The sequence below is a fragment of the Amia ocellicauda genome, chromosome 18 (genome assembly GCF_036373705.1).
Source record: "Amia ocellicauda isolate fAmiCal2 chromosome 18, fAmiCal2.hap1, whole genome shotgun sequence".
Taxonomy (NCBI): domain Eukaryota; kingdom Metazoa; phylum Chordata; class Actinopteri; order Amiiformes; family Amiidae; genus Amia; species Amia ocellicauda.
The window spans coordinates 21,715,020-21,742,961 of NC_089867.1; the positions used below are offsets into that span (position 1 = coordinate 21,715,020).

Below are 27,942 nucleotides of genomic sequence, written 5' to 3' on the forward strand. Positions count from 1 at the left end.
TGCGTTTTGTCCATATTGACATTTTATTTAATATACAAAACAGGTGAAGAGATTAATCCTCATCCTCTTCCTCCTCCTCGTCCTGGTTGATCTGGAAGTATCGCAGCTCGTAGCTCTCCTTGGTGTTGGCCACCACGCGCAACCAGTCCCTCAGGTTGTTCTTCTTCAGGTACTTCTTGGTCAGATACTTCAGGTATCTGAAGACCAAGCAGGCAAGCAAAAGAACATTCGTTTATTTTCAAAAGACAGCAAGGAAACCATGCCTTCCCACATCCAGGGCTTGGCCACCATATAGAAGTCATTGCAGGGTCACATTATGTAGCCTCAGGACTTGTATATACACATTTAAATAAAATAATGAAACTGCACGATTGCCTACCATTTTATAACTTCATTCATTCATTATACGGGTTTCTGCTGCTTAAACTAGTCTAGTGGTTCTCAATCCTGGAGGAGCCCCTACCCTGCTGGTTTTTGTTCCAACCGAGCTCTCAATTACTTAATTGCACCCTTAATTGAATTAAATAGTTCAATCAAGTAATTGAGAGCTCAGCTGGAACAAACACCAGCAGGGTAGGGGCTCCTCCAGGACCAGGGCTGGGCACCACCGGGTTAGACAGTCATCACTGCAGCACAGTTCAGCTACACCTTTATCAAGTGCAAGTTCTTAAAGGAAAAACACATTGCAGCCAGCAACAGTAGGCAGTAGGCAAGCATCGCAATATTATACTATTGAACAAGCCACTAACGATCTGGTCCGATAATCACGGCAAATCGCACGAGTCAGAGCAGGGCAGCACTAGGAGACGCAACATTTGGTGCTTTAATAGGATTTACAGTGTGGAGAAGAGTGCAGCCTGTGGAAGAGGTGAAGTTGCTTTAATAAGGGGGTCGATAGTCGCTGCCTTCTATTGCGGCGAGAGGCAACGCACCTGGGCTTAGACTCGAGTCGCAGCTATGAGTGCTGCCGACTTCCTTCACGCCGAACACGGCCGAGAGGGGCAAAGGAAGTGCGGGATTATACGGGAAGATCAGAGGAGACGCGTCATAATTAAGCCTAATAAAGGACTGCGAAGCAGAGCCAAAAACTACTGAACACACCTGAGCAAGTCAGCAGTTTGTGCTCTATACTTCATTGCAGACTTTGACGTAGTTTAGAGTGCTATAGTAAACACTTGTTAAACAGGGCATACTGCCACATTGATACCATTTGCCTTTAATAGACTCCTCGACGATGATCCCAATGCACAACAGGACACATAGAACATGGAAACCATACCAATTAAATTAGGAGGGGAAAACAAATCGATAGCAAGAATCAACATTCGCCCATATCCTCCTCACGACAATAAAACACACAAGTAGTTACGGCTTCATTGGAAAGTGAAGAAAATCAGATCGGAAAGGAGGCTTTGAACCAGGAGGTGGAAAATAAAGAACATGACACTCCATGCCCGTGTTGATGAGACTTCTGGCTTTTATCGATGCACTGGTTATACAGCTATATGACGGGGGTATTTCAATCTCTGTCCTGTACAAACTCAGTTGTAGCTATGAAGTGATCCGTGTCAGCGGCACTGAAACAGTTACAAATAGCGGAGACTAAACTGAAAGAACTGAACGGAGGCAGTGTGCATCAGTTGAGTAAATGAGAGGCCTCCCCCACAACAGAGTAAAACACGTCACTCTCAAGACCTCACGCACACACACACACATTCAAACATCCGAGATGTCAATGCTCATCTCAAAACCGTCCGGATGACTTTCAAGTGCATTCAGATGCTGCCACTGGTCGTGTGGTTTAAGGACTCTCTGCCACACGGTCACAGCACCTGAAGCTACAGTGCCGTCGTGGCATTTCCCCTCGAGTTATGTCAAGTTCCCCCGAGAACCTGTGGTTCTGAAGCTTTCCACGAATGATTCACTCAAAACAGCACTCAACGAGCCGCCGCTTCGCCCGACGCCTGACCTTTTAGAGAAGGGGACCTCAGATGTCACCGTGATCTTGCTCTTGCTCCTCTCGATGGTCACCACGCCGCCGCCCAGGTTGCCGGCCTTCCCGTTCACCTTGATCCTCTCCTGCAGGAACTGCTCCTGGAGACAGCGGGGCAGAAGATCAACACTCTCACTCACCTTGTGCCAACCACTCACGAACCCCCATCTTCCAGAAAAGCGGCCCGAGATTCACCCAGCAACACTGAAACTGCTTATTGTGTCAGATCTGCTTACGAATTACTTTCTAAAAGCAAGAGCGGTTCTGTTTAGGAGAACGGTTGCTTACAAAGTTCGCTGCGTCCATGATGCCATCTTCCACAGGGTGGGTGCAGTCCAGCGTGAACTTCAGCACCTGCTTCTTCTTCTTGCCACCCTTGGTGCTTTGCTTTTTCTGTCAGGAACAAAAGACAGTTAACCTCTGCCATGCTGTCTGACGGTCACATCAGTAGTAAGTGCACAAACACGTTCAGGTGCCACTAAGACATGGCACTGATCTTACATCTTACACTTTATCCCTGCGCATCAGACACCTTGTCAGGCGGTGTTAATTAATCTCAGAGATCTGATTAAAATGTGTAAAATTGCATCACAACCACAGCTGCTCTGCGGCCTACCGGTCACAAACTATTAAAGAAATCTGGCCTTTTATCGGTACTATCGGTACAAAACAAAACGTGCACCTCCAGTCGTACTAAACTACTGCTCCCCACGCTTATAAACACCCATTTCAATATGCAAAGAACAATTAACTGATTGTATAAATAATCCGCATAAAATCGATTCAATTACCAATAATACATGTGCAATTAAAAGACGTGCACAAGAAAGACGCTCCCCTCCCCCCCACCACCACCACCACCACCAAGTTTCGCAAACTTAATTCACACATAAATGGTACTAGTCGAGCACATGCAAGATCAAAACCCTTTCATTAAGCATGCACTAGAGCAGGACCGGGTTGCGGACCGGATTAATTGGGTTAATTGGAGGGGAAAGCCCCGCATGGAACTGGCCGGATCGCCGCGCCGCTGCAATACAACGTGCTTGGGACTGCGCAGGCCCAGATCACACCGGCCCCGCGATAAACACTCATAATTCACACATCCCGGCTCATTGTGCGTGTTTCTGCTCGGATTAGTGAACCCGCGTCTCTTATACTGCAGCACAGCCGCTCACCGACCAGTTTCACGCACGGAAAGCAGTGCGATTTGCCCATTTAAAAAGCATGATATACAGACCAGCGGAGCCATGTTGATTCACGAACTCAGAAAGGAAGAGGCATCCAACGCGCATGCGCTTTCATGTCGGCCTGGGTTTAATCGAAAGCAGAGCTCATCGATCCGATCCGTGACTCTGGGATTGTTGGCAGGCATACGCTCACATTGCTTTCTCTGGACGTCTTCCCATATTAAATAATTAATTAATCAATCAGATAAAGACTATTTCTAATAAGAGGATTTATTCAATATAAAATCAGAGGAAATCGATAAGGATGAGGAAATAATACTTGGGATACAGTAGTAGTTCTGGATTTGCAATTTGTGTTTGTTTAGTACCAATGTTAGTATCTGTGTACAATATTGACAGTCACTGTATCATTGGACACCAGTGTTCTCCAGCCTTTTTAAGCACAACATCACTTTTTGAATGTAAGTGCAACCCAAGGCCTACCCACTGAAAAATGAATAATTAACACGTGTTTTTTATTTTATGGTATATACATCTACAATTATGTATATGGAATTATAGATTTAGTCACCTTGTCTCAGTGTGACAGCTGTTCCTGGGTTGTCTGGGTTGTAGTTTGAGACAGATACAGTCCATCAGATGGGGATCTGTGAGGTGGCTGCGATGCTTGGACTTGATTATCTTGTTTTGGGGGAATCCTGTCTCAATGAGGTGTGTGGAAACAAAGTAACCCTTCACTTTAAAAGCACAGGGTAATAGCAGCAGGCACAATTGTCTCCATTAATCACTGCCCCTGGATCTGACTTTCAGATCAAAGTTGCAGAGTATCTCCTTATCAACTCCACTAATACTGATGGAGGTCTTGGCTAGAATGTAATTGTGTGGAGCTGTATGTCAAATTCATGTTTCTTTTAGTATGAACACAGAAAACTGTTTGCTGAAGGGTCAGAACAAGTACATTTATTATAGTAGGATGGCGGAGGGAAAGTGTGGATGGGGACAGGATTAAGAGTGGGGATTATTTTTGTCCCATGTTGACAGAGGAGCAGTATCTGGTGTCCCTTTTGTCATCGGGCACTGTTTATTAAACCACCGACGCCAGCCCCTCCTCAGCTGTGGCAAGGGCTGCTGGGAAGTGGTGGCTGTTTGACGTCAGTGCCAACCTTCCACCCAGCCACTGCGCGAGCTCCCGCATATCTGTCATTCCAGCCCGGGCTAGGAGATAGGACATAGCAAGGTAAGGGACCCGATCGGCTGCCCATTCATGTCTTTTTGGGCAATATCCGCATGAAAAAGGTGCAATCTCTAACCCAGACTGTGGGCTATCTTGAGTGGTCCTCACAGCGGAGATACTGGGTTGATTACAAGTTGTTTAAAAGGACTTTTGATTACATAGTGCTGTTGATAAGTGTAACAAGTTGGTTTGATTTACTTTATTTCAGAAAGCTTTAAGTGGCACTTTAGTGTAGGGTTTGGGTTTGGAGCATGTCTGGAGAAAAAGCTATTTATGGTTGTTAACATCAGTATCCTACTGCTGTCAATATGTTAAGACTAAAATTATTCCAAGAACCACATTTATTCCTTATCCTTTATATGTTTTTTTTTGTATGGAAATGTAATAAAAAGTAGGGCAGCAATTAGTTCCTTCCTGATTCTAGATGCCAGGCTGCCACATATCAATAACAAAGTATTACAATGTATATCCTAAAGCAAGATATACATATTTAAATGTACCCTGACATGCAGATCTGCCAAAACTCTTCCAGACTTCATTAAAAGTGTCTCCTGTTCCAAACGAGAATGATAAACACCGTGGGGGAACATGGGGAGAAAGTCAAGTTTACAAGAACAGGCTTGGCTGTGACTTCAGCTAGAAATGGATTCTGTAGCTTAGCAGCCTTCCGGGGCACGCCATTTTTATTATTAAACGCTTGTGCTCTGTCGTCTATGTATGTCTCTCAGCTTCACTATGAACATCAGTGTGTGCTATGTATAGAAACGGAGACCTTAAAATGTAATGCTACCCAGCAGTGCTCTGGGAATGTACATAATAGCACGTTAACACCCAAGTCTGGAAAATATGGTCGCTATAGCCCACACAATAAACACGCTGTCCTCTTTTCAACTGAAACACCCTGAACCATAAAGGATGAACCTGAAACACACTCCGGTCATTGGTTCTAACTCAAGCTACCCTTCCTGTGAGTAAGAAGTGTGTTCGCTCTCTCTTTGCAGATGTCTGGAGGAATATTCACCCCTTTGGATAACCTGTACAATCTGGATAGTGCCAACTGCCACCCGCTGGTGTGCCACCTTTGCCACGAGCAGTACGAGCACCCCTGCCTGCTGGACTGCTACCATACCTTCTGCGCCAGCTGCCTGAGGGGCCGAGCCACCGACAGTCGCCTCACATGCCCCCTCTGCAGGTAAGGCCCCGTTACAGTGACAGCAAATTGATCTGTTGTACTCGCCAAAATGCCACTCCAGCAGGATCTGTTCGGAGGTTCGTATAAAGCCAGTTACTCTATTAACAGATGAATCCTCGTAGGTGTAAAGTACTTTACTTTGTTATTACTATATCATGAGTTTCACTGGACAAAATGCATGAGATTGCAAACTAGAGTCCTGTAATGTTGCAAATACCAGCTAGTGCGTCCCCTACGGCAGATCAGACTGAGGGGAGAGTGAAGTGCCCCCTGTGGCAGCGAGGTCATCGTGGCCTGTGTTCGTGACAAACGAAGGCCGGGCTCTCGCTCTCACTCTCACGGTCGCAGCTCTGTTGACACAGATGTAGCCGGCGTGTGACCTACTGAAAGTGAATGAGTGGCCGGGGTTTCCCCAAAGGTCTTCACCTATAATAATAACTGCAGAAAACTGAAACCCCAGGGAGTCGTCTCTAACAAAGCCCCCCTCGATGCCCGGCTCCGCCTCCTGCTCCTCTCCGAGTGAGCTGCATGCCCATCAATAGAGCATTTAAACAGGCAGTGGAAGGAAATTGTGTTTGCCTATAAAGGGTAACTATCTGAATAGCACACAATTCAAATTTAAGAACCCTGAAACACATATATAACATTTCTAACTAGTTTCTTTTGAATTATAATTTGACAGCTGAGTGCCATGCAGCCTCTCGCTCAGATTCATGTTTGCCATTAATCTCAGGCCTTATCAATGTGCTGTATACATGAACAAATTAATCTAGAAACAAGATACACTAGGCACTTCTACACAGCTATTTCTGATCCGGATCAAATGCATTTTACTAGCGTATTTGATCCAGATCAGTGGCGTCGCGTCTAGCAGGGGTCTTTGCATGTGCTCTAGCATGGAAGTCCAAACTTAATGATATGTATATATTAAAATAGTCCTTTAGAACACAGGGCTCTATCAAAAAGTTGATTTTTTTTTTGTTACGAATTATTTTAAGCAGTAAAAACATTTAAAATTAAAATAAAATTATACTTTTTTTGCTAACAAAAAAAAACAAGCCGTTTACTGTTAACAATATTTTATAAATTTTAATGGAGGAAATGGTGTCTTATCTGCTCCACTGATGCGCAGGGTGTTTGTCTGCTGCCTGCCTTTAAAACAAACGTGGTCGCAGTGCATGATAGGACTTGAGCCGGTCGAGCGTTTACACTGCCAGGATCAGATGCTACCGATGCATTTAATCCGGATCTGTACCATCTCCCCGAGAGGTGCATTTGATCCGATCTCTGAGCGTTTACACGTGTTTCATCCGGATCAGAACTGGCAGCGCAGATGCACCGACTAACAGGAGGCAAACTGGTTTCCAGGCAAACTGGTTTCCGATTCCCATAGAACCACTTCATTTCTCAGGAAAGCCACCTTCTTTGAATGAGTTACAGCTGTTGCACCTTGTCACCAGTCCTCTCCTCACGCTCAGAATTTCACATTGACACCCTCGGTCTATTACACCCCGTACCGCTCCTCACTAGTAATCTGGCCCAGTGTGCGCCGGTGCATTCATGCAGGCATAAAGCAGACAATAGCTGCCGGGGAAAAGGACTGCGAAATCACCTTTGTATGGAACAGAAGGGGGCCCTCACTTCGTACACCTGTGGCTGGATGGAAATGGGTTTCTTTCCCAGACAAAACAGATTCAAAAGAATACAAATCAAATCACCCACATTAAAATGAAAAAAACTAAGAGAAATTGACAAGAGGTATAACCACATTCCCAGAACGGTCTGTACCAACACCGTGAAAGTGTGTCACAAAGTGCCCATCTGAGAGGAAAGTCTGGGTAATTCAACAGGACGAGAGTCATCACAGTAACCTGAGGTGTGGGAACAGCTGCAGTATGAAACCGTGCCCTTCTTTTAGCGCGGGAGGAATGCTCTGTGCTCCGGGCATCCTGTGATAAGGCCAGCCTGCAGGCACTCTGACAATAAACACACACAGGCCTCCAGCGGCTTGCCATTGGACATGCTGGCCCTGTGCTCCGTGTAATTAAATCCTGCCCTTTCTGTGGTCCGGGGCTCAGGGCCTGACATCTCCAGGGATTCAGTTCCAGAAAATGCAACAGTTTCCCACAACGAGCCGGAGACATGGCAGGCAAATTACAACTAAAAAGTCAATTGTGTGTCGAGATCTGATGTTGTATAAAATGTGGGAAGGATTAATAAAGCTGCCTAGTTGTGTGTCATTTCCAGCGTTGACTCTTTCCAGGTAATATAGCTACATGGGATTGACCGGTCTGAAGCTAATGTGAGCAAGACTGACTTGGATTGTATTACCCTGTTGTAAGTTAAGCGCTCATAATGCGGTTTGCCAGCTTTACAGAATTTATGTCACAGATCTGTGCGTTTTTTTCCCCTGCTCGTTTTCCAAGCTTAGCCACATTCTAACAGAAGATCGATTGGACTTCCTAGGTGTTTTTGTTTCTCGGACATTCGGTGGCTCCTTCAGAATCGCACTAAAGCCAGTAATCCTAATGTTGCACTTCTGAAAAGTCATTGAGCTCTGTAATCTCCCCTGCTTTCTGCAGCACTGAGCTTTCTAAAGCAAGCTCCTTAGCGGGCATAACTCAGCCCCGACACTTCCAGCGCTGACTTATGGAAACACTTGCTTGTTGGCACACGAAAGAGTATTTATTGGTTTTCTGCGCCTCTCGCTTCCAGACTTGTGTCAGCCTCATCTGCGCCCCCCCGAACACAATGACGTTATTGTTCTGCGTACGTCTACAAGCTGTCAACCAAGAATAAACTCCGGGGTCAAAGAGATGTTAAAGTAATATACAGTAAGATGATCAAGCTTACCACGTTTTAAAAAGGAATCTGCTAGACTATGAGTCGAGAGAATCTTGGGTGAAAGTTGAAATTATGAATACAAAGTTACCCAATCAGTGCAAGAATTTAGCTACTGTATAGACCTGCCACCCAAACTGATCACAGACATTTTCTTGGCGTGGTTCCTACACTTCCAATAAATAAAGCCCACAATATGCAAATTATGCTAATTTAAGTACTAAACAGAATGTGCTTAAAACTAAGACTAAAATTTTTTCAGGGTGCTACAGCTTTCCAGGCTACTGCGAAGACTCAAACGCACAGCACTCCAGCACTTGTGAAATTAGTTAAATCACTTGACTTTCATTTTGTTAAGTATTGCAATCTGGCTCCCTTCTCCTGTTTTTCTTCCCCCAAAAAGCTGTCTGGAGATTGGTCCTTTCCAGAAACACAAGCCTCATCTGTGTCTATACCTCTCCCTGTGCTGAAGGGACACCTGAACAGTGGTGTGAAGTGACACATACTCTAACCCCCTCCTACTCCAAAAGGTTTGAGTGTTAGATGGTCTGGTCTAGGGCCCATCCGCTGGGCTCTGACACACAGCACATGGACTCAGTGGGGGTGAATGCAGGTGAACTTCAGGACCCTGCAATCAAGTCCCAGGGTAATGAATTAATTCACTCGGAGGATTACAACATCACCTGGTACTCGTCACAGGAAAACCAGCCGTGCATTTAACAGGAAAATGATGCACCCTGCACAGCAGACCTAACATGACAGTAATCCATTGTCTCTTATTCCTGGACACTTCTGGTTCAGGAGCCAGGGGAGTTGCTTTTGTGGGGATGACAGGCTGCAACTCGAACCCCACGCCACCTCTGTACTCCCAGCCAGCCTTTCCCCCCCCCACCGCCTCCAGCCCTGCTGTAACACAATCCCCGCTGGGCGACCCCCGGCCCTAGGTGCCACCGGACCTCCCTTCTTCTCAAGTCTATATTTGTCTCGCTTCTGCGGCTGCTTTCTGATGTTCACACAGTCACGGGAAGCCCAGACTCGCGGGTCTTGCGGTGGCTGTGGCTGCTTTGCCGATGGCTTTCCCAGCAGCCCCGTTAGTAGGGTGAGCGGGGCGTCGTGGTGTCAATCGCTGCCTGGTGACGGACCAGACCAGGAGAGACCCAAGGGAGACTGCCGCCACACCTGTCCAGCATGCTCCTGGGAGAAATAGACGAGTACACGTAGGCACGATCCTTCTCTTCTATTCTCTTCCTCCCCCTCCCCGAGCTTTCACCGAGCATGGTGTGTGTGCTGGGCAGCTACGGCACTTTTTTCTTCCCTCGATATATCGTTTTACCTGCTGTGCGCTACTGGGAAAAACTGGGCTGTTGTGAGGTGAGGACTTGGAAAGGTCTGTCAGCATCTGGGGCACCAGGACCAGAAGGGCATGTGAAAGCATGATTTAGAGAGATAAATCAAACACGGGAGAGTAAAAAATGTCTTCAGCATTATTGGAAACCTTGCTTTGCCTAAGCGTCTACTTGTAAAAGTGTAACAATGTTGTTTCAAAACTAGCAAGCTACTCTTTTGACAGTCTGGGACCAGGCTTGCATATGTATTTTTTCCACCCCACTTACAAATTTGCTGCATTGCGTCCAGTGTGTCAATGTCTCGCATCACAGAAAGTCTGTGTGAGTGGAGTGTGTGCGCTACGCAGTCTTCCCCTTGCCTGGGCACACGGCCTAATAAAACCCTGCGGCCGCCGAGTCCTGTCTCACAAGGTGTTGTCTTGGTCGAGAGAGGGATGCGATTCTTCAGTTTCTACCCCGCAATCGTTCTGCAACAAGTTTGCCGCAAAGTACAAAACAAAGTTCACCTCATTATTGCTGCTGCTGCTCCTCACTTACCCATCTGGCACCCACGGAGACGGGGGGGAGGTGCGTGGTATTGTTAGCAGGGGCAGGAGGGGTAGCAGAGTTCGTTACTATTTACATCTCTGTCATCTCCCACCCCAGGGTCTGTGTAATCTAGGAATTCAGAGCACTGCTATTTTTGGCACACAATAGCTGCAGTTGCTATGAAAACAAGATATAAAAGGCAGGAGGAGGTGGGGGGTGTTGTTTTGATAATAGGCGAACAGCTGCTGCAAAATCTGGGTATCATGTGAGCCATGCAAACAAACCGCGGCTGTAACTCTGGCCTTGAACTCGTGTACCGGCATCGGCGCCACCCATCGCTGCTCGCCAGGCGCACGCGGGGAGACACACAGCTGAGCGAGGAGACTAGTTACAGTGAGGCCAGCTGAGTGGCAAGCATACTAAACCCTGGGAAGGAACAGGTTGGCTAATTTGCATACATCGTTTCCTCATCTGAAATACAGTGCAGCGCAAGGCCCAGATTGCAGGTAAAAAGCAGTCCCCTGTTCAGACAGGATCTGGAGCTGCATGCACATTCTCTGTAACGCTCCTGGCACCTACCACTGCACCCCAGCACAAATCCCTGTTTTTGGGTAAGTGTGCAAGTGAATGATTCAATTACAGACCTCAGGGAAGATGGCATTTTCCTCTTGACTGTGCAGATAGTATTTATGGCTCGTTTATAATACCTCCCATTGTTCAATAGTTCTGACACAAGAACAGCAAATAAATCCCAAGAAGGCGCGGACAATGAACTCAGAGCACCCTCTACTGTTCACTTGTACAGTAAGTACAACCATTCCCTTTGTACACGGGCACTGTACTGCTTCAGTAAGGCCCGGTTCTAAAAAAGTACAAAATACAATTGTATAACCAGGGTTAATTATAAACTAAAGTGGTATTAATCATGACCTTTTGAAAGGGACAATGCAGAACTGTGTGTGTTAGGGGGGGAAAAAAACGGATGAATCCCACAAACTCCTCTCCCGACTGTATGAATCTGTCAAACCTGACGTCTGAGTTCTGATCAGGGTCCAGTTGCATAAACATAAACTAAGTATAATTATCATACTAACGATAGACACTCAGTTAAAACTGTTGGATAAAAGTCTTTCCTTAGACGGGTCTTATTTAGTCAATCACGCAATGCATTCTGGAAATGTCAGGACAAAAATAAACCAAAAAAACATGGCAGACGCTTCTCTTAAACATCGTCTAGTTCACAGTAACTGAAAATCTATGCTAGTTATTGAAATATAATGCAGAGAAATATATACTTTGGGGGAAGTTAACAGAGTCAACCCCATGCGGTCTGAAAAAGAAACGATGAAAGAATATGCTAAAAAAATATCCGCGGAAAGATTCAAATTTAAACAAATTACTTCAATCAATGGTTCAATTAACTAATTGAGAACCCAGTTGGAACAAAAACCAGCAGGGTTGGTGGTACTCCAGGACAGGTTTGAGAACCACTGGATAAGTCCGTCAAATTAAGACTAGTCTAATGGTTTAGACTGGTCCAATATAGTTTTATGCAACCAGCCCCAGAAATCTACTGAACAGTATCACTCCTCGCCCCAAAGTCATTTAAATATTAGTGGGTATTGAAAGGGACTCTGTACTGACTGCAGCTCCTGTGTCTCTTTGTGTCCATCTCGTGTGTGTGTTTCAGACAGCAGTCGATCGTGAAAGGGTTCAACGGGCTCCCCCCAGAAGACCGCCTCCTGAAGTTCCTGGTGGACAACTCGGCAGACTGTGAGGAGACCGTGCAGTGTGCCAACTGTGACCTGGAGTGCAAGAAACAGGTACCACGGCACAGCACTGACACACTGGCCACGCACGCCAACTCTCAATTACTGCGCCCTCCTGTCCTAATTGGCGTCATAACCTCAGCACGAGGGCAAAGCAACAGAGATCAGTAGCAAGAGAAGTCCTCTAGCTAGGGCAAACTGGGCAGGTGTCAGTATAAGCTCAGTTTTGTTTCTTCAGATGGTTGCCACCTTTGGAACTCTCCCTGACTGAGCTAGTGGCTTCCAGCGAGGCCAAGACCCGTCCAAAACACACCAGAGAAGCAGCGTCACCTCAGTGGCCCTCGGCGTCGGAGTGCGCTTGCTTTAGGCGGGTAGCGTGGCGCAGAAAGAGGTGTGGCTTAAAGCGGCGCTCTTTGTCCCCGGCAGGATGTGGATGCAATGTATTATTGCAACACTTGTAACCAGCCCCTGTGTGGCGCCTGCAGGGAGGACACACACAAGGCCAAAATGTTCTCGCGCCACGAGATCGTCTCCCTGGCCAAGCGCACCAAGGAAGCCCATAAGAAATGCTGTGAGTTCCCGTTTCTTTCCCTCACACTCCCACACAACGACCCCAGCACACTAATGATCTGCTTCAGACACGAAACCTATAATTACTCTTGGGTATATCTAATGGTGCTTTGATAGGTTTCATTTTGTAGGACCAATCCAGTAAGATATCTCTGTGCTGCCTGATTTCAAAGATTTCAAGAGGTCTCACAGTGCCATGTGTCTCTTTCTGTTGGTCTGCAGCCCTCCATGAGGAACCCTATATCATGTTCTCCACAGAGAAGAAGTCCATGTTGTGCATCAACTGTTTCAGAGACATGCAAGTGTGAGTACTATTTTCCATACACACGCACGCACACACACCTGGATCAGCAAAATACCACAGTCCAAATTCACACATTCTGACAAAGCATACCATCATCCTCATCATCAGATGCACTGTGACTATATACACAATGCCGTGTAACCGAAAACCAGTCTGGGGTCGTGGCAGGGGGGCGTGAGCACAACATACTACTGCTCTGGGACGGGGACACCATCTGAGCCCCTGGCAGATCACATGACGACTGTTCAATGACACCTGTCTGACAGCCTTGAGTTCTCCTGGTTCAAGCATGCAGTGTTAATCCCGGTCTGTGTGTCTGTGTGCGCAGGGAGAGCCGAGCACACTGCATTGATATTGAGACGGCGTATATGCAGGGCTGTGAAAGGCTGGATCAGGCCGTCCTGGTAAGACAAGTGCTATTAAAACAACACTCTCCCCATTAAATACCCCACCCCCTATTGTATGTGTGCCACAATGTCATTTAGAAACAAGGAACATGCATGTCTTTCCAGTTACTCTGGCAGATATCAGCCCCAAGGTGTGGCAGGAATTCCTTTCCGAGAGAGACGTGGGGAATTGGTTTAATAGAAATGGAGATGTGTGAATTGCAGACAGAAGATCAGCAAAATGATTGGAGAAATAGATCAGATAGTTATGAGGGAACGGCACGATGAGCAATTTGGGGAATTTGTTGAAAATCAGACAGGAAGCCGCATAACTCGGGTGTGCGTCATGACCCCTCTCCCCAGGCAGTGAAGGAGCTCCAGACGTCGGCAAGCGAGGCCATCACCCTGCTCAAAGCCATGATCGGGGAGGTCAGGGCCAACGTGGATGAGGAGGAGAGCGCCATCAGCACCCTCTTCAACAATATGCAGGTATGCCAGGGTCAACTGGGCTCTGCCCCAGGGATGGGAATGAGAACAGTGGGATGCACTTAAAGCCTTCTAAACCCACAAGCTGTGGTCCAGTTTGAATTAAAGAAGCACAAAAGCAAATATATTCATACCATTTAGCTTCCAAGTGTCTACGCGTTGCTGAGACAGCACAAAACACGTTCTACAGAGACCACGGCACTATTTAAAAAGCAGATCTTTCAGTTACACAAGATATTGTTTACTAGCCAACAGCCACAAGAGGGAGGCCTTGATCATTTTCCACAGAGAGGAGTTTCTCATAAGGCTGTCGATCATATCCCGGGATCGGATGAGATGTTCGTTTATGGAGCAGTGTTTAAGCAGGATGACTAAGCTGTCTGTTGAAGCAAAGCAAATCCTCTTTGCCGTTTACCTCTATAAATAACCGTCTGTGTTCCTGGATGCAAAGGTGCAAAGTATGTCATTAACCGAAGCTACCTTTCAAAGGCATAATATTTTCACACGGATCTATTTGAAAGTGTAGTTTTCCACGACCGATCACAGAGCTCCCCCTTCAGCACAGGACGCGTCCCACAGTCTCGGCATAATAGTGTATGTCATTAAACTTTTAACCCGCTTCCGAGTGAGGAGTTGCATTTGGGGAGATGAATAATTCATGGCTGCCGCAGCCTTCACAGGGTTTATTTAACAGGTTCCTCTGAGGGAACAAGACGCCTCTCAAAGCGTGCAAACGGATCCGTGGCAGCAACGCATACCCACGAACAGAGCTGCGGGTTTCTGAGACACAGGGAAAGAAAGACAGAATGAAATTGACATCACCAAATGTTTCACTTTCCTTTCATTCCTCTTTGCAGGAGAAACTGGCAGAAAGGAAAAAGATCCTTCTGAAGGCGGCTCAAAGGTAAAGATATTCATGTACCAAGCTATGCAAAACAATGACAACAAAAACAGAACACACTCAGTTGACAATTGACAGGATAATAGAAGTGCATCCTAAATCAGACCATGAGGTTCGAGCAGGAAAGACCGAGCCGAGACCGAGCTCAGCACATCCTGCAGGTGACCGTCCCACTCCCCGTCCCACCGCCAGCGGTCGTGAATCATCACTAATGCACCGGCGAAGCTGGGAGCCACGCCACTTGAAAACCGCATCATCACTGCAAACCTTTATTCTTGAGCCGGGCGCTAGGCAGAAACACGAGAGTGTATCGTGTTACGCTTTACAGAGATCCCTAAATGAGATTACAGCGCTTTACTCCGGCCCCTGCCAGGAAACAGGCCGGTTACGTGCGATTTCCTGGATATCATCATAGGAGCAGGGAAAATAATATGTTGGGATCCCACGGGCATCGCTTTTCTCATCCTGGAGGGGAGATCACACAAATCCAGAAAGAGTGCATATATTTCACCCAATTCCCCCTTTTTCCCCATTTCACTCGAGTATTTACTTCTCCACAGAAATTAAAAAGAAAGCCGCCTTTATTCCCTGTGTATTTCATCACAACGTGGCCGTAACTCAATGTCTTTTTGCCCCTGCCTCGGCCAGAGAGTGAAAATAAAAACAGCACAAAGAACATCACCTGAGTTGTGGAGTGGGGTGTGTGTGTGTGTGTGTGGATTTGACAAATGTAGTATTTTACAGAGAGCAAAAAGAAAACCCTCTCTCACAGCCCAGAATCTGAATCCGTGATCTCCAATCCTGCTCTCACAGAGTCCCAGTCCCCGATATCTTGCTTATTAAACACACCACTCACGAACACACACCAGGCCCGTCCCAGTCAGTGGGTGGCTGTCCGCTCACAAATGCGTTTGTCTGTTGGCAGTCAGCACGAGGAGAAGGAGCGGGCGTTCAAGGAGCAGCTCTCTCACCTGGCCGCCCTACTGCCCACCCTGCAGGTAAACCGGCGCCACCCTTCCCTTCTCCTCCCTCCCACGCGTGCCGACTCACACTGCCTGTGCCACCCAGCCTGCCTCCACTTCGTAATTCGACACTACAGGAATGCGCCCCTCAGTCTCAGTCGCCTCTCCTCTGGTCACACCGCTTCAAATTTCCTGTCTCGCGTTGCCCGCTGCATGATGCCCACTTCCAATCCTCAGAGTCCGCATCTAGCACATTAGATCTTGTCTCTTGTAAATCACACGGCGACACATTGCCGAAGGCCAAAGCATGACAGAGAGAGAGAGAGAGATAACAGCCTTGCACCAATAAAACACCAGTCTCCCTTCTCCTGTCATCGCCGTCAGTGTCAACTCGTGATGCGGACGTTTTGTTCCCCACAGGACGGACACTAGCTCACACACGTTGCTGCTCTATAATTGGCTTGTGAACAGATTCTACTGCCACCCTCCTCACCGCTCTGCTGTGGGTGGCATCGCGTGGGCAGCTCCTATCCACATCGCTCTCACAGGGAATCTTCTGTCTCCTTAGGTTCACCTGGTCACCTGCTCTGCCTTCCTCAGCTCGGCCAACAAGTTTGAATTCCTGGACCTGGGCTATGTGAGTCGGGGGGTCTACTGTGGTCAGGAAACACACCCGCTTCAGGGTTTTAATAGCGATGGAAGGCATTGTTTGTTGCACGATCCAAAATGAGTCTTAGTTGAACTGCTAGTTTCCATTACCACGTCCCCCTCTCTTTCTCAGCAACTGATGGAGCGTCTGAAGAAGATCGTGAAGCTGCCCCACCGGCTGAGGCCAGCGCAGAGCAGCAAGGTGAGAGGAGGAGAGCGAGGCTCACGCTTAGCAACATTTCAGTTTCTCGACTCATCCCTGTGGCAGCGAGCCGAAGTCCAGCTGCTTTCAGCCCAGCAGAGAGAGGAGAGAAATCTCCAGTGGGCTCAGGCCCGCTCCCACATAACTAACACAGAGCTCGTTCACCGTGTAATGTGGGTATAATTTAAACTCTAATTGGTGTCTCTAGGGCGCAGTAATTTAAAGTGTAAAAAACCTTCCACCACCCCTCCCCCCCTGGTTTATAGCAGAAACACCTAACATAAGGGACGGTGCTCCTTTTCTTCTGCTTTCCATACTTGCAGTTACGCATCTGAGATTTATCGTTTGTCTTTATTCAGTCCAGTTACACGCATTTCTAGCTTTCACTGCTGAGCAGCAGACAGAGAATTGTAATGTCTCCAGTTGGATTGTGGACAGGATTGGTTTTGGGTGGTCTCTGGTTGTCAGGTCTGAAATGGGACGAGGGTTAACCTAACAATATCCCGAACCCTAGTTCCAACCATCACCAAAAAAAAAAAGTTAGCCACCATATGCCCCTTAATTACCCCAGTAGAAACACAACCCTAGCACTAACTGGAAAAGCTGTCTCTACTGGGAATAGTAACCTAATCCCAACCCAACAATAGGCATGATCAAAAGACTATCCCTATTCTTAGCCTAACCTACTCTTAACTTCAAGGCAGATGTTAGCTAGTCAAAATATTACCATGAACTAATCTAACTACATATGCAAGATCATTACTAGTGTCCACTAATTAAACAATAATCCCATCCTGAAATCTAATCCATACTTGGCCTCTAACCCTAGCCCTGCTGGACTTTGACCTTGAGGGTTAGCTGCTCTGCCCCTGCCCTCACTGCTGCCCTCTTGTGTCCTTCAGATCAACACCGAGTACCGCTCGGAGTTCGCCCGCTGTCTGGAGCCCCTGCTCTTACTCAGCCAGCGTCGCTCGGTGTCGGTCGCCGGCGGCGGAGTGGCCGTGGGAATCGCCAACGGCACCGGACTGTGAGTCTCCAGCTGCCCTGATTTGACACCTGGGGGGAGGAAGTGAGAGAATACAAATCCAAACTGCTGCTCTCCTCAAACTGTGTTTAGGGCCCAGGAAGTTCCTTAAAAGCAGCACAAACAAACGAGAAAGGATAACGGCACGCTGATCAGAGTGACGAAGACTTTAGGATTGAAATATTTGTGTGCCGTTATCCTTTTTCCTTTGGGACCAAATTGATCTGCCCTGACATGACCTGTAACACATTTTCACTTCACTCCAGTCTTCAATCCTATCTGTTGTGTTTACTCACCTGACCCTGAATGCCATCTCTGACCCATCAGCTGAAGATCAAATAAATCATGATTACATAGACTTGCCGAGCTTCGCCTCTTACCCAGAATTCCTTTTTCTGTTGTATTATCTTTGGTCTTTAAAAAGATCCGGCACTTTAATTACATTCCTGAAAAGCCTTCTTTAGAGTACAAGTCGGTTGTGTCTGGGCTCCGGTTTTAGCAAGTGCTTGTCCGCTCGGCGAAGTGTTGAGCCAAGAGCCCCAGCGATAACAACTGGCCCAGTGATGGGAAGCCCGATTTCTTAGAAACCGCGGCTCCGGTGCCTTCAGCGTCGCGGCAGCTATCCCATCTTTCAGTGCTGTTAATCATTACAGCTGTTAAGCCGCCTCGTGTACGATGACACGTGACAAGGGTGCCAGAAAACGAGCACAAGGCAGCGTTGAGGGAGGAGGATGGTCGGAGGGGGGAGTGTAACCAACCAAAGGAACGCACAGATCCCTGGAGGATAAACCGACACAGAGGCTCTGAGAATTGTAGATTTAGTTTGAAAGCAGCCTGGCTCTTGGAATCACGCTATATTAATTCTCAGAGGCTTTGGTAACCTTCTGTGCGAACCTCTTTCAAGGCCAGACTAAGGATGAGTGGAAAAGGGAGAGCAAAGGGGCTCTCTAGATGGATCATATTTAAATCTTTTTGAGAAACAGACCGTTTTAGATCGATCCCCAGTAAAAGTCCAGCTCTGGGGAGGAAAGTCTTCCAGTACTACTGTTCTTGTCCCCGTGGGAATCTCCAAACCCATGTAAGCCTGGTTTGAGTGAACGCGAGGTGAGTGGCGTAAACACACACAAACACGGGACAGAATGACACTCGGGCACTTTGTTCCCCCATCTGCACCCCCCCGACCCTCGCCCTCGTTCTCTCAGGCAGAAGTGACGCACGTCCCTCACCAATTTTCCACATCAATCACGGATGCCGCTTTCAGCCTCGGCTCCACCCCTCCTATTGGCCAGAGCACCAGTGGGAGGTGTCGTCTCTCTTGCCGGCCGGGACTATTTTTATCAGAATTTCACAGAACTCTCCAGGATTCAGCACCCAGGCACAGAGAGAAGAGAGAGAGAGCACGTCTGTGTGTATATGAGCAGGTGGGGGGGCATTCTTTTCCACGCCAGTGTGTGTCACCCTCTTTGCCAATGTCTTAAATTGGTAGCAAGGGCAGGATGGCAAGCAGAAGCACGAAGAACAAAACGCGTTAGGCTGGGCAAGGGGCACAGTCTTCAGCTCAAGTACTTGAGGGATCGAATGTCTCACGGTGCTGCCCCGGCCCGTGACAGTTCAAGAGGGAGAGAAACGCTGCCTTTCCATTCCTGCGTCTCAGCGAAAGGTAGAAGGATGTCTCTCTTCTGGTTTATCTGTGTTCTGGGTCGGTGGTCTGTCGGTTGGGTCCTTGTCGGTGTAACGTTTTCAACCATCCAGATCTGTCAAGAGCTACCAGAAGATGGTTGGTCTTCTTCTAAAAGATCTGTGCCTCCTCCCTTAATTGCCGTTGTTCCTCTTTGCTCAGCTGTGGTTTAGTGCACCTTCTGAACTCTGGTCTACAGGACAGATGTTTTCCCTCCGTTTTCCACTGGCTGTGATCATGAACGTGACCCTCTGGGGGGTGTGTGCCGATCGCGGCTGCGTTAATCCAATGGGAAGTCTGCTAGAATTGCCTACACTGCGCCAGGCGCTCCTGTGAAAGCGAGACGCAGCCCTCTCGGTCTGGAAAACCTGCTTTTGTTCGCTGACCTTTTGTCCAGGATAAATAGTCCAACACACGCCCAGGACCATGACCAAGTGTCTCATGAGCTCGGGAGACAGAAGTGAGAGGAGTTCTAGTGCAACAGGAAGGCTTGTAGGTCTAAATGACGCTTTGCATTTGTCCAGTAGTCAGGATAGCCCAGATCACATAATTAACCATCTTGTTGTGCAGCTTACACACAAGATATTAATGTGAGGTTCTGCTGAGTTGATTAAAGCTATAGTTGTGATATTCATCTCCTAGTTTCTGCATGCTAGATTGGATAAGAAAAACACACGTTAAATTACTAATTGTATGATGTATATTAACCTGTCCGTGTTGGTTTAGCAAAAGGTGCTCTGGCTTAGAATGGTTCCCAAGACTGTGATCAGACAGAAAATGTGAAGTCGCTAGACCCTCTCAGGGTCTCCTGGAAGAGTGACCTTGTCATGGCTGGAATGTGCACGGGCTGGTTTGTGTCACACTATACCGGCCAAACGCAGCCATCGCCCGGACGCAATTCCCAGAGCTCGGCTCCCAGCTCAGCCTCTGTTATCTTTAGATTACAGGCTTAGCGAGCCTGGGCCTGCGGGCGCTGTAATCTGCACAACAGGTGCTCCAGGGAACGGCACAATACAAGCCTTCCTAATCCAGCTGCACTCGCTAATGCAGCCCATTGCTTACAGAGCGGTGAGAGGGATTCACACCCTGCGAAACACACACACATCAAAATAAATAACGGACGAACCACCCCAGGGATTTCAGTGGTGGCTTGCGTTACTAAATGTTAAACAATATTTCTGAAAGGCTCACCAATCCCAGACACTAGCTAAATAACAACATCCACATTGTATTTGAACTTTCTCCTGCGCTTCCCTGATGGTTAGTATGCAGTGTGATGCATTTTAAGGACAAGGCTAACTTTTTCCCTTAAATCTGATGAAATAGATTTGGCTCTGGCTCTGACCTCCCATCCTCTCCTCTCCTCTCCCTCAGGCTGCAATCCTCCCTGTCCGCCCCCTGCCTCTCCCCCACCTCCAGCGACATGTCTCTGTCCTCCTCGGTGGCCCGGAAGCCCACCTCTCACCGGTACATCAGCACCAAGGTCCTGCTGGCCGAGGGGGGGGAGACGCCGTTTGCCGAGCACTGCCGCAACTACGAGAATATGTACCGGGTGAGTGAGTGAGTGAGCGAGCGATGAGCGAGCGAGCGCCCTCCCACCAGGTCTCCTACAGGTTAATCAATACTCTTGACAGGCTAATCGATAGGACTGGGCCAGGCTTCCCACGACGTGCTTCTTATTCCTGTTTATCAGACTTGTGCTTTGCTTTGTTTGGCTGTAAACCACTGCCACAGAAAAGCATCAAAAGACAACATAACAACGAAACAAATGTAGATCTAAGGGAAGAGTAGTACGGTCTGGGACTCGGTGGGGGGGGGGGGCAGTGGTGGTAGCCCACCTGGGAAGTTGGGAACTAAGCAGACCCCATTCACTGACGTGCTCTATCGCCCCCAGACCCTTCAGACAGAGATCCAGAAGCTGAAGGACCAGGTGCAGGAGATGCACCGAGACCTGACCAAGCACCACTCCCTCATCAAGACTGACACCATGGGTGAGATCCTGGACAAGTCTCTGCAGATGGACGTGCAGATCGCCTCCGAGTACTCCTCCGTGGAGATGATGCGGGCCATGTTCGAGGAGGTGCGTCTGGGGAGAGGGGGGCGCCCGGTCTGTGCGACTACTCTCAACACCCCACCACACCCGCCGAAACACAGAAACCGCGATGCGATGGAAACTTAAATGCCCATGTCCTGTCTTGCAGATTTGGGAGGAGACTTTTCAAAGGGTGGCCAACGAGCAAGAGATCTACGAAGGTAAAGATAAAAAGCTACGCAATAACTATCCGTTTCCAACACTCACGCATGTCTGTGTGCTGATGTTGTGGTGCCTGTCGCCCTGTGCGTCCCAGCGCAGTTACACGACCTGCTGCAGCTCAAGCAGGAAAACTCCTACCTGACTACCATCACCAAGCAGATCGGCCCCTATGTGCGCTCCATCGCAAAGGTGAAAGAACGCCTGGAACCCAGGTCAGCTCTGCCCCCGTCCCACCCTCAACATACACACATCCTATCCCAAAGCAAATCAGGGAACAGTAACCCCCATTTCTACTGCTTAACCGAAGATCATGTGATCGTTTCCTCCTTTCAGGCTAAAGGAGCCTAAAGAACTGAAGGACGACCGCACCGAGACGATGCTGAAGATCTACGAGGACAGCACCATGGTCAGTGAGGCCCAGCACAGGTAAAGATCTTTTTAAATCTATAGATGGACAGTTGGCAGTCATTGTGGAGCACCAGAGAGACCACTTCCACAGCGATATCACTGTAATCAATTGATTTGTCTTTGATTTCTCGTTGCTTCCGAAAGAAATGACCTGACCTGTGCCACCGAGGACAACCGTGACATGATCCTGGACAACCGAGCGCTCAACATCCTGTCCGAGGAGGCGGCGGCCCTGAAGAGCAAGGATTACTACTGGCCGGGCAAGCAGAAGAATGCGGTGGAGGCAACCGGGCGCAAAGATGTGCCCCATTAGACCAGGCGCTGCAGTGCGGGAGCCGCTCGACTCGCACGGCTCCCCCTCCCCGCCGGGTGGCACAGAGACACTGACTGCACTGGCACCCGGCTATTTGTGGCACATTGACCAATGGGGTGAACCCGCTCTCCTTTCAAAGTGGCCCTGAGCGACGCGGGCCTTGGTTTGAACTCGAATGCCTCCCACACCGATCACTACGGGATTACTCTCACGGACCCTCAATGGGAGCAACGTCTTGTCGTGCCAGTCTGCCAACTCGAGAAGATACACCTGTACGCTGCATCCTGCTTATGAAGTTTGTTGACTTTCTTTGAGATCAGCTCCTTCCCACCCCCCCGCCCCCCAGAAACTGTGTATTCGTCACTGAAAAAGCTGCGACAAACTCCCAGACTGAGGAACAAAGACTGATGTTGAATGGGGAGAAGTTGCTCTGTTCTACCTAAAAAAAGAGGTTCAGAGAAGTGTTTAAAATGTCAAGTTTTCATCCTCCGGTTGTTTATAGATAAGGTGTTTAGAGGAGTTGTACATTTTAAAGATGCAACCTTATCCATCCATTATTGTGTCATAGAACTGTAAAATTTGCATAGAAATTAAACCATTATGACTGAAAATGCGGCACTCGTTATTCATGTTATAGACCAAAGCAAAGACATGCACACGTATGTTCAGGAGGGCTAAACAGCCACAGAAATATTTAAAATGGGCATCTACATGAATTCTGTACAGATATTTTTTTTAGCAAACACACAAAAAAGTATTATTTAAACAAGTGTAACCAGCCCACAATCCTTCTGCATCTTTTCCACTGACAGTAGAAGTCACTGTCTCAATGTAAACACAATCGCATCCTATTCTGACTTCACACCTCAGTTTGACTCCGATACGATGCACTGTGGGACAGACACCATTTGTTCAAACCACACACATTATGAAACGCTCAACGCACAGATGAGAGTTTAATAATCCAAGCAAGTTTATTTGCCATCCATCCCCACCTCCTCACTCAAGAATCTCCAAATATTAAAATACAATATATAAAAAAACCAAAAAAAAAACCACAATATAACTCTTCCAATTAAGTAAATATTTACAAATCACACCTGGGCTAAGAAGAGACGATGGATTGCATTTCTGTAGGATGAGAAACGGCGTCAGTGCTTGAAAACCAGGAGCCGGTGAATGAAGACGGGAGGTGGGGAGAGAAGAGAGGGAGATCGGAGTTTCTTTTCTGAAGCAACAGTAAACCCCCCCCACATGCAAGGGGTATTGCCGCATCAGTACAAATCAACCCGAGTCTGCAAACGTCCGAAAGCAGCCGTGCTTCAGGAGTCTGGCCAATTTATATCGGCTTCAATCTCGCATTCGCAAAGAGGTGGAGGAGAGAGAGGGAAGGGAGGGGAGAGGGGGGAACAATCATCCCATGACTTGGACATCACCTGCACTTACTTACTGCCCCACCCCTGTTTTACTATGGTGCAAAACATTTACTGTGGACTAAAACTAATTTGTAAAGAAGACAATTACTTAGTTATTATTTATAAAGCAAGAATGTGTCCCAGATATGTGAATGTGCAAAAAGATCAGGTGCCTTTGGTCCACTGCATGACAGACTGTGATTGGACGTGAAGAATCTCTCTACCAGCCAATGAAAAGAGGGCTACCGGTGCAGGCATTAAAACGAACCGAAAACTACATACAAGCCAAACTGGAGAGCGGCTAACAGTCCCTGTGAGCGGCGTATCCCAACAGGAAAACAGTGATGGGTCTTGTGGTTTGTGAAAGTCACCAATTGCTACATCTACCGTTCGGAAATTACAGCAGCTTTTGAACAGAAACCTCTTTAAAAAGAAAACTTTTGCAAATTAAAGTGTGGATAACATTTTTGTTCCCCCCCCTCTTTTGATTGTCATTTTTTTTACAATGTGTAATTCAAAGCAAATCATAGTTCGATGCAACAGAGCGGCGTGAAGAGAGAAAACGGCCGAGTGCGAGATTAACCACGGGGAGACAACAGAGCAAACGCACAGCAGCGAACTGAACGGCAACCTCCCTCCCCCAACACAGTCTCTCACACTCACTCACACACACACTTACACACATACATACACACTCACAGTTCAGAGCTCAAGAACTCCAGGGTAAGAAACGCTACAAGACTGCAAATGAAACGTAGCTTAGCGTTTGTTTTTCCCGATCACAATCGAGAGTTCGTCGTTTCCAATTCCAACGACTACGCAAGTCGAGATGGACGTCCGACGCAGATGGACGACGGGAGAAAATCGGACGACACCAAGACGGCGAAGAGGAGAGACACGCAAACGGACAGACGGGGGGGGGAAATCAACAGGGTCTCCGGTTACTGAATCCCGCGTCCTTAGGGAGCGATAGGATCTGGGTTATGAAAACAAATAAAAAGCGGCCGGTGCGATGGATTCGGTGTGTGGCGGCGAGAGAGGCGTGGCGCGGCCGCGGCGGAGCTCTCCCACCCCTGCTTTGGTGTGGTGTGGGGCCCTGGCGTGGGGAGCTCTAGGATGCGCCCGGTGTCTAAGTGTGCCGCTGCCCCCCCCCACCCTCGGCCCTCGGAGTGGCAAAGGGGCCGAGCCGTGGTTTGGCCAGACGACCACCGTTCCTCTTGCGGCGCCAGTCTGTAGAGGATATGTGCGCGTTTTCCCATCTCTCCGCTTACGACTCCACTCGGATTCCGGGGATGAAGGGCAGGCCGGTGGGGACCTTGCGCTTGTATTCCAGGTACTCCTCACCGAAGAAGTGGATGAGCGAGATCTCCTCCTCCTCGATCCGCTCCCGGAAGAACCGCCAGGAGGCCAGGGTGTAGCCCAGCACGCACACCGGGTTGCACAGCATCACCTGCGACACACAAACGACAGCGCGTTTCAACGGAGGTGATCGCCCCCGACACGTGGTCTCTCCGCTCCAGTACAACATGCGACGTGCTGACAGGGCCGTACCTGCGTGCCGATGCTCCAGTAGAACCAGCCCACGTAGGAGGGGTGTCGGAAGCAGGAGTAGACGCCGCTGGTGACCAGGACGTGGGTCCTTGCCTTCTCGTTCTGGACGATGTGGTTGAAGTTGGAGCCGGCGGTCAGCATGGCGGACTTGCGCAGGCACTCCCCAAACAGGACCATGAGCAGCCCGGCCAGACTGAGCCAGCGTAGCTGCTTGAGCTCTGAGGGGAGACGTGAAGAGAGAGAGAGAGATTTAGAGGGGTCTGGTGCAGAGGCGGGGGACCTAGATCACTTCCTCAGTGGGGGGACAAACCTGGGAGCAGCATCTTCTCCAGCGTGAACTCCACCCAGGAGGAGACGGCCGCCACAGTGTACTCCAGGCTGTGGTTCAGCAGGAAGGAGTCCAGGGACAGGCTGCGCGGGTTAATGATGGCCGTCACCAGGTACTCGGAGAAGTGGAAGAAGGACAGCGAGCACATGTACCTGTGGGGAGGAGCGGGACAACCATAAAACCACCCTGAGAGAGATTACAGGATCTGGGGAGCCATTGCTATATCGAGCACTGTGAATACATAAGCCGTAAAGATTATTACCTTCCAAGGCCGTTTTTATTTGGTTACTCGTGTGTCAGACTAATGGGATAGAACTGACCTTTGCTTGACATTGTGCTGCCGGGAGGAAATCGGATACTGTAGCCGTTTGGAGACGCACAGAGTTGAGGGATAACAGAGGATAATAAACTCACCAGCCGAAGTGTCTCCACGTCGTCTGGCCAAAGCTCACCAGCAAGCCACAGCCAAAGGCAAAGCCGAGGAAGCAGGCTCTCACTGCAACCTGGGACACAGAGAGAGTGATCAATTCACAAGCTTGGATAGTTGCAATCTCTACCTTCCAGTGCTACTGGAAGTCAGACATGTATTCATATTTTTCAATCAATAACCATTTTCTTCTCCTAATAAAATGTCTTTGGTCAAGTTATTGTTGTTGAGGCTGTTAATACGATTGTGCTAGAGTGATTATAATTGTTCAAACTACATTATAATATAGTTTTATTCTTTTTGTTTTGCAAGTCCCTTCTTAAAAAGGAAGAAGAAAGAAGAAAGGGGTAGTGGACGGGTCTCTTACTGGCATTCACTCAATCTGGGAAGTTCACGTCCAAGCGTCTCTTTACTGAATGCATTTAACACTTGTATACTACTCTCGGGTATAAATATGTCCATATGGATCACAGACAGATGGTGCCCCGGCTATTATAAGTAATGCATTAGCTTACAGTGCAGCAGCACTTCCTCTGGAACCCATAAAGACTCTCTACAGTCATCTAATGGAAATCGAGACGGTGAAAGTGTGTGGTGTGGGGCCCTGAGGGGAATATGCAAACCCTAAACCTCATGATAAGGATGCCAGACAGACAGAGTGGTGCTGCACTGTCAGACTGCATCCCTTAGCACCGTGCAGCACCGTGCAACACCGTGCAACACCGTGCAACACCGTGCAACACCGTGCAACACCGTGCAACACCGTGCAAACCCGGAAGACAGCACAGAAGTTCAATCAGCTCACTACCGTGCAGGGAGATACTCATGATCACGCACATTCAAACCAGACGTGCTGATGCATTCTAAAGCAACCTGCACTAAACCCACAGCTCCCGTTTAATGTGTGCACTGATTACATCTATACAGACCAGCGATGCGCCGGGTCGTCCAGTGCAAGGAGGATAAAGCCGGACTGATCTGATCCAGTGCAGATGCCTGACCCAAAAAGCAAACTGGACACACACACACACACACACACACACACACACACACACACACACACACACACACACACACACACACACACACACACACACACACACACACACACACACACACACACACACACAGTGCTGCGCTGCTGATCAGGGTGGACTATCTATCGCTGCAGCCGGAGCGCAGGTGTCCGGACGGCTCAGCACACACGAGCAGCCTCACCTTATACAGCGGCCCCCGGTGCAGCAGCAGCAGCGCGCCGTTCACCGCCGCTATACACACGGTTATGGCGATCTTGCCGTGAGTGCCGGTGAGGTAGTGCTGCACCCAGTCGATGTGCGAGCCGGCCGCCGCCAGCACGGGCAGCAGCACCGCGCCGAGCCCCAGCCCGAAGCTTGTGAGACTCACTCGCCCCTCCAACACGAACTTCTCCCCGGCCATGTTGAGAGCGGCGCCGCGGCGAAACATCGCGAGTGTTCGTGCTGCTTATACGGACCGCCCCGGGGCAGGCTATTGGTCTGCGCGGCTCCACCAATGGGAGCGGAGGGATTGTGCAGGTCTGCGCAGAGCTGCGGCAGACTGCGCTGCCAGGACGAGGCCGGTGTTCTGACAGCCTGCGTCTGCGGCGGCGCAGCCCGTTCTGTGTCGCCATCTAGCGGCCAGCTGTCAATCTCAACAGAGGTCACAACGCTGCACACACTGTGTTAAAACAGCATCCACCGATCAGCCATAACATCATGGCCACTGACAGGTGCAGTGAATAACACTGATAATCTCGTTATCATGGCTCCTGTCAGTGGGTGGGATATATTAGGCAGCAAGTGAACATTTTGTCCTCAGTTGATGCGTTAGAAGCAGGAAAAATGGGCAAGCGTAAGGATCTGAGCGACTTTGACAAGGGCCAAATTGTGATGGCTAGATGACTGGGTCAGAGCATCTCCAAACCTGCAGCTCTTGTGGGGTGTTCCCGGTCTGCAGGGGTCAGTACCTATCAAA

The 27,942-nt window shown here is 48.6% G+C and overlaps 3 protein-coding genes across 3 annotated transcripts; 1 reads left to right on the top strand and 2 right to left on the bottom strand.

Annotated features, from left to right (window-relative positions):
* rpl22 (ribosomal protein L22) lies at nt 1–3,340 on the bottom strand. Its single transcript, XM_066691497.1, has 4 exons — nt 3,234–3,340; nt 2,282–2,386; nt 1,970–2,094; nt 1–197 (listed from the first exon to the last, which is right to left on the bottom strand). Exons 1-4 carry the CDS (start codon nt 3,243–3,245, stop codon nt 53–55), a joined length of 387 nt encoding a protein of 128 aa, XP_066547594.1. The 5' UTR covers nt 3,246–3,340; the 3' UTR covers nt 1–52.
* A 1,006-nt stretch (nt 3,341–4,346) lies between these two features.
* rnf207a (ring finger protein 207a) lies at nt 4,347–23,272 on the top strand. The gene is made up of 18 exons (XM_066691498.1): nt 4,347–4,420; nt 5,419–5,609; nt 12,015–12,147; nt 12,520–12,664; nt 12,886–12,967; nt 13,296–13,371; nt 13,717–13,842; nt 14,697–14,743; nt 15,666–15,738; nt 16,271–16,339; nt 16,484–16,552; nt 17,455–17,579; nt 20,629–20,806; nt 21,149–21,334; nt 21,456–21,507; nt 21,603–21,720; nt 21,842–21,934; nt 22,061–23,272. The coding sequence occupies exons 2-18, from the start codon at nt 5,419–5,421 to the stop codon at nt 22,227–22,229; spliced, it is 1,932 nt and encodes a 643-aa protein (XP_066547595.1). The 5' UTR covers nt 4,347–4,420; the 3' UTR covers nt 22,230–23,272.
* Nucleotides 23,179–27,405, bottom strand: icmt (isoprenylcysteine carboxyl methyltransferase). Its single transcript, XM_066691499.1, has 5 exons — nt 27,169–27,405; nt 25,938–26,026; nt 25,506–25,675; nt 25,196–25,413; nt 23,179–25,094 (listed from the first exon to the last, which is right to left on the bottom strand). The coding sequence occupies exons 1-5, from the start codon at nt 27,385–27,387 to the stop codon at nt 24,912–24,914; spliced, it is 879 nt and encodes a 292-aa protein (XP_066547596.1). The 5' UTR covers nt 27,388–27,405; the 3' UTR covers nt 23,179–24,911.
* Nucleotides 27,406–27,942: the final 537 nt, after the last annotated feature.

What these genes read in the sequence shown, in the direction of transcription:
- icmt (XM_066691499.1), bottom strand. Translation starts at nt 27,387, where the DNA reads ATGGCCGGGGAGAAGTTCGTGTTGGAGGGGCGAGTGAGTCTCACAAGC. An exon ending in ACCGGGGGCCGCTGTATAAG is followed by an intron (nt 26,027 to 27,168) that starts GTGAGGCTGCTC and finishes TCTGTGTCCCAG; the next exon opens with GTTGCAGTGAGAGCCTGCTT. An exon ending in GGAGAAGATGCTGCTCCCAG is followed by an intron (nt 25,414 to 25,505) that starts GTTTGTCCCCCC and finishes GTCTCCCCTCAG; the next exon opens with AGCTCAAGCAGCTACGCTGG.
- rpl22 (XM_066691497.1), bottom strand. An exon ending in TCATGGACGCAGCGAACTTT is followed by an intron (nt 2,095 to 2,281) that starts GTAAGCAACCGT and finishes CGCTGTCTCCAG; the next exon opens with GAGCAGTTCCTGCAGGAGAG. An exon ending in GAGGTCCCCTTCTCTAAAAG is followed by an intron (nt 198 to 1,969) that starts GTCAGGCGTCGG and finishes CTTGGTCTTCAG; the next exon opens with ATACCTGAAGTATCTGACCA.
- rnf207a (XM_066691498.1), top strand. Translation starts at nt 5,419, where the DNA reads ATGTCTGGAGGAATATTCACCCCTTTGGATAACCTGTACAATCTGGAT. An exon ending in ACCTGGAGTGCAAGAAACAG is followed by an intron (nt 12,148 to 12,519) that starts GTACCACGGCAC and finishes TGTCCCCGGCAG; the next exon opens with GATGTGGATGCAATGTATTA. An exon ending in TGTTTCAGAGACATGCAAGT is followed by an intron (nt 12,968 to 13,295) that starts GTGAGTACTATT and finishes CTGTGTGCGCAG; the next exon opens with GGAGAGCCGAGCACACTGCA.